The sequence below is a fragment of the Coffea arabica genome, chromosome 7e (genome assembly GCF_036785885.1).
Source record: "Coffea arabica cultivar ET-39 chromosome 7e, Coffea Arabica ET-39 HiFi, whole genome shotgun sequence".
Classification (NCBI taxonomy): Eukaryota; Viridiplantae; Streptophyta; class Magnoliopsida; order Gentianales; family Rubiaceae; genus Coffea; species Coffea arabica.
Window position 1 is genome coordinate 10037452 of NC_092323.1, and position 5784 is coordinate 10043235.

At 35.5% G+C, this 5784-nt stretch overlaps 1 protein-coding gene across 1 annotated transcript; it reads right to left on the bottom strand.

Annotated features, from left to right (window-relative positions):
• Positions 1 to 3970: 3970 nt before the first annotated feature.
• Positions 3971 to 5375, bottom strand: LOC113702311 (endochitinase-like). Its single transcript, XM_027223449.2, has 3 exons — positions 5102 to 5375; positions 4837 to 4987; positions 3971 to 4365 (listed from the first exon to the last, which is right to left on the bottom strand). The coding sequence occupies exons 1-3, from the start codon at positions 5370 to 5372 to the stop codon at positions 4095 to 4097; spliced, it is 693 nt and encodes a 230-aa protein (XP_027079250.1). The 5' UTR covers positions 5373 to 5375; the 3' UTR covers positions 3971 to 4094.
• Positions 5376 to 5784: the final 409 nt, after the last annotated feature.

A 5784-nucleotide genomic window follows, 5' to 3' on the forward strand; every position in this document is an offset into this window, starting at 1 on the left:
CTTTCTTGCCTCTTCTCAATTTGTCTGAGTCTATGGATGAAGATAAGAGGGGATCGATTGCTGGTATTTAAAGGTTCAATCAATGGTTCGGTTCTGATTACAGATTACCTTAAAGAAAGTATACCAATTCAAAGTTGGTTGCTCAGTGATTTGAGTTTAGTTGGTGTACTTGACTTTCAGCATTCCTCAGCTCGTTGACTGGTTCTTGGCTATAAATAGGGATAATTTCAGAAACCTCCCCTGAGGTTTCTGACACTTTCACTGACATCCCCTGAGGTTCTCAAAATTTCACTTACCTCCCTTGCTTTTGATTTTGTGGTAACAATCCAGTCCAAATCAGATTAAAATATTATTTTCATGTGTGAGAAGGTATTTTTATTCCATAGCTACCCTTTGCAGAAGTTGTATTAGTAGAAGATTCAAAGAAGAATAAATGATTTGGACTAATTAGTAAAGTTGAGGGGGGGTAAGTGCAATACAAAAAATTGCATGCACCAGATGTGCCATGCAACAGTTATTTGGCAGATTTTGCAACGGCTAGCTGCAAATTGCAACGGCCAGAAGGTTTGCTGTTTCAGTAGCAATAGCATATAAAGCAAAGCAACTTAACTACCTCTGAGGTTTCAAGCTATTAACATTCTTTGCTACTAATTTGGAGTGATAACAAGTGCATTTGCTGTGCTACAATTAGAGCTCTGAGTAAAAAGTTTTAGCTGCAACCATGGCCTCTTCAAGCCATAGGGGAGAATCATGGAATTCACCTACATCTTTCTCCATTAAAAACAGGTTTTGCCGCTGTAATCGCAAAGCAACCGTAATGATATCAGAGAGTGAAAGGAATCCAGACAAGTTGTATTTCTATTGAGAAATTTCCAACTTTGTGATGAATTTTAAAAAAATTATACAAAAGGGGTGATTTTGGGTTTAATTTCTGTCAGGGGGGTCTTCGCATTTGTGAATTTCACAAATGCGAACTTACAAGAGCTCGCATTCGTGGAATGCGAGCTTTGGTTATTGAGCTCGCATTCCACGAATGCGAGCTCTTCTCAATTTTTTTTTTCCTTTTTTAAGAGCTAGGGAATTATTTCTAGGAAGCAAATGCGAGCTCTTATCTTTTTTATTTTGGTATTTTTTGAGAGGTAGGGAATTATTTGCAGAAAGCTTCTAATTTTTGTTTTAAAAAATGTTGCAAATATTTAAAATTTTGCAAATAGCTCGCATTTGTTAAATTTGACCTGCAAAAATTGTATTTAACTTTTTTGTTAGATTTCGCATTTATAAGTATGACTTGTAGAAAATTAGATTCAAATTTAGATGTATTAGGGTTTTAAAAATATTATATAAGTGATAAAAATTTTATAAATTGTAAAAATAAAATCAAACTGCTTGGATAATTAAATGTTATATTTGCATAAGAAATAATACAATAATCATAATAATGATAATACAATAATATTGGTGTAATAAAACTGCCATTAATTTAAATATTTACTTATAATGCCCAAAGAGCCTAATTACCAATTTTTTCTTCTCGCGCTCAAATATAACATTAACCCGCATGCGAGCTAACCTTGAAATAGAAAAAACACAGAATCCCGCTTGCGGGTTTCAGGAGTATTCGGATATTCTCATATGCACCTATGCAAATCGAACCAACCGGATATCTTATCCGTATCCCATTTTTTTAAATAAAAATCTTATAAATTTGAAAAATAAAATCAAATTTAGATGTATTAGGGTTTTAAAAATATTATATAAGTGATAAAAATTTTATAAATTGTAAAAATAAAATCAAATTTAAATAATTAAATGTTATATTTGCATAAGAAATAATACAATAATCATAATAATGATAATACAATAATATTGGTGTAATAAAACTGCCATTAATTTAAATATTTACTTATAATGCCCAAAGAGCCTAATTACCAATTTTTTCTTCTCGCGCTCAAATATAACATTAACCCGCATGCGAGCTAACCTTGAAATAGAAAAAACACATAATCCCGCTTGCGGGTTTCAACGTTATTCTGCGCTTCGTGTGTTTGCTTTTGTTTTGCTTTTGTCTTTTTTTTTTCGAAATGGAGGGTTGGCGGTGGAGCTTAGTACGAGAGCTCACTGAACTCTAATAGGTTTCTAATTAGGTTTCTAATAAAGACTTCGTTCGATATGTGATATTTCAGCCGAACTTCGAATCCATGGCACTTATTACGCGCTTAAGCCACCTGTCCACATTAGCAATCAAATGGCTTGATATCAAGAATTCCACAAAGGTAAATTACCTAATAACCTTGCAAAATAGGCTATCCATCTTCCTTGAGTTCATATAAAAACATTATCCTAAATACCAAAAAGGACAAGCTTGAATTCCCAATCCCACCTGTGTACATAAATTGTTCTTATTTGATTGAACTTCTTGTCTTGTAACAAATGACTCCACAGACATTTTCTTGCAAAGTACGTAATTTGAAGTCAGGCGTGTAATCTTGCATGACAAGAATAGGTACGTAAAGAATAAGAAAATTCATTATGTAACTTAAACATAAACGGTAGTAATTAACCCCAACTACTTGGGATATATCTGTAATTTTGGCCCTGATGACGTCAGAAAAGGGGCCCAATTTTTTATCAAGGGAGGTAAGTGAAATTTTGAGAACCTCAGGGGATGTCAGTGAAAGTGTCAGAAACCTCAGGGGAGGTTTCTGAAATTATCCCCTATAAATATCATTATCAAATGGAAGTTTGCCAGGGAGACTGGGTTGACTTACTAAAATTAGTAACTGTGACTGTGGCTAGCCTGCAAAGGTGTACTTTGTGTTCAAGAGTGGTACTCAGTGACGTTTGAGAGAATTATTTTGAGTTTGACACAGTCTAACAACGTACTTTATGGAAATTCTGCAATGATTGAATGGAAAGGGAATATATTATTAAGGAGGGGTGTAGTGATACGCCATCAATTTAGAGTTTACAATGTTATGTGACTGTTGTATGGTGGTGTTATGTCAGTCATTGAGACATGCAATAATGATCATTTACTTAAAATTCAACCTTAAGCTGAAAACTAAGAACTTGTTTGGATTGCCGGTTTCCGTCGAAAAATTACGTCATTTTTCATGATCACATTTCCCTATTACTTTTTTTCCTCACATAAATCAAATCGCTACAGTAATTTTTCCATGAAAAATCACGAAAAATGCAATCCAAACACAACCTTATTTGATGCGATTAAACCCTCATCGTCTTGATTTTCTTGCAACCATTATATCAACCTTTATGTTCATCAAGGAATAGTTGCATCATTTTGTGTTTATCCAGTGAAACTTAATTTTTAAGCTCAAAGAAACCTTAAGCATATGAGAGTCCTTCTGTTTGAGTATTGGCAGACTGAACTTCCTCGTTTGAGATTTGAGACAGTCCATACTAGTGCAAATGACACAACCCATGTGTGTGCAATTTAGAATTAATAAACTTTTGTATGAATTAATTTGATACAAACTGTTTTTTTTTTTTAGTATTCTTTCCACCAAGGATAGTCATTTGTTAGTTGTGAATTACTTATCCAAGGAAAGCTGTGTGGAAATCAACAGAAAATATTGTCCAAAAAGGAAAATTGAAAGTTATGAGAAGTTAATGGTTTATGCTGTGTAGTTTTATGATCAAACAAGAAAAGTATTCCATGAATGTAATTATAGAAATTTAAAAGTGACATAAAATATTCTTTAGCATGCCGGCTAGCTAAGTTTGAATAATAGTTCCCGGCATGGGCATAGATCAATAATCATTCTGAAGCCGCAATATAGAAATTACGAGGAGTTCATGGCAGAATTTGAGAGATTATCATATGGTCCAAACAATAGGATGTTATTTATTCATTTATTATATGTAATTTCTTTGGGGTAAACCCCAAAGTACATTTCTTGATAGCTCACAGCAGAGCAATTTATTTGGATTAAAATGTAAATTTTTCCTCTGCAATGGGAAAAAAGACTCAGGCAAAAGGCCTCTGATTGTAACAATCCAGATTATTTCCATAGCCAATTCTAAACAAGTCACAGTATCTCTTATAGAACCCGATCCTATCGGCCACCTTATCATTAGGACCCTTGCCAGTTGCCACACTCGAGTCCGCCATTAATAATGTTGGTGATAACACCATAACCTGGGACTCTACCAGCTGCCCTGTCAGCACCGGATGGAGTCCATCTCCCAGTTATGACATCGTGGCTTGAGGGCTTGTTCCCCTGCGGCGTCATCCAGAACCAAATTGCCGTCTTGAATGATATTACTGCATTTGTCGCCACCAAGTCTGGATTGTTTATGAGATCGACTCCGATTGCTTTGCCAGCTTTTCCATAGTTATAGTTGCTGCGATGGAAATATTAAAAATGACAACTGTTTTATGCAAGTCGATGGAAACTCACGTTAATTTTGCACCCAAAAAGTACACCAGTAGTTGTTTATACACAAAAATTACAGGACTTTAGTCCAATGGCACCAAGGGGGGCTAAAGTCACTCTTAGGAAGTGAGGTCTTTACTGGGGTTTATCCGGGAAGACAAGTCCAACGGGTGCGATAGTGCGTCCGTTTGGTTCTGAGATAGTGCGTCCGTTTGGTTCTGAGATAGTTCAATTTCCCTAACCCTATATTGACCCAGTTGGATTATTCCCATTCCTTATACTATATGGTTAGGAATGGGTTAATTGTTAAAAAAGAAGAAGAAGAAGAAGAAGAAGAAAGTAGTTGTTTATGCACAAAAGTTGTATGTATGGGGTTAATTTAATCATGTTTAATTTCCAAATAAATCCCAAATTAGTTTAAGAGTACTAGTGAACTTACTGAGTGAGTTGTATGGGTCCTCGGCCGTAGTATTGTCTACCAGCAGGGCACGGCCAGTCTGGAGAATCACAGAAAGTCCCAGATGCTCCCTTTTCTTTCACGAAGCAATAACCCCATGCATATGGACCGTCTGGTGCACTTGGCCACCCACCTGGACAGCAACAAAAATGCAAAATATATATATATATATGGTTTAATTTAACCATTTTTATCACTTGGAAAAAATTTAAAAAAAAATTATATGAGAACAAATGTTCAGCCTGACCTGTAGTCTCATGTGAAGTCTGGCCTAAGAATGCCGCAATTTCCCGTTTACGAATATTAACATCACCCGTTGTTCCAAAGGCACCGAAAGATTTTGCAGCAGTGATGAATGCATTGTAAGTATAGAAGCCATTGCTGGAGCATCTGGGGTCGTTACGATATTTCAGCATTTGATTAAAAAGTGCTGGACTGATAAGGGGGCCAATATCGCCGCCAGCAACTGAAGATAACAATGGGGCCAGTGATAACACAATCACGATCAAATTCCTCATCTTTCTTGCTTCTCAAATTGTCTCAGATTTGTGCCTTAATGATGATAATTGGGGGATTGATTATATGGGTATATAAAGGATTACTGTAAGGGATGCTCCTGATTAGTTTATAGATTATATACCGTTTCAAAGTTTATAGATTATATACCGTTTCAAAGTTTCAAACCAGGGATGCTCCTGGTTTAAGTAATTTCAGTTTAGTGCGTATTCGCGACTTTCAGCATTGTTTAGCCCCTTGATTACTTCTTCTTAAGAAGACTGGCGTTGACTTGTTATGTCCATGGCGTATATAGGATTGAACAAGTCAATTCGAGGAACATTAGGATGAAATCATTACCAGACTAAACGCCCAAATGCTAAATAGAAAAACTGCAAAAGTTCGACTTTTACTTGTTTTCATAGAATGTTGAAA

Bases quoted from the DNA above. Each gene is read 5' to 3' on its own strand.
- LOC113702311 (XM_027223449.2), bottom strand. From the start codon at position 5,372: ATGAGGAATTTGATCGTGATTGTGTTATCACTGGCCCCATTGTTATCT. The intron at 4,988-5,101 runs GTCAGGCTGAAC...GTTGCTGTCCAG, and splicing joins GACTTCACATGAGACTACAG to GTGGGTGGCCAAGTGCACCA. The intron at 4,366-4,836 runs GTAAGTTCACTA...TTTCCATCGCAG, and splicing joins GGACCCATACAACTCACTCA to CAACTATAACTATGGAAAAG.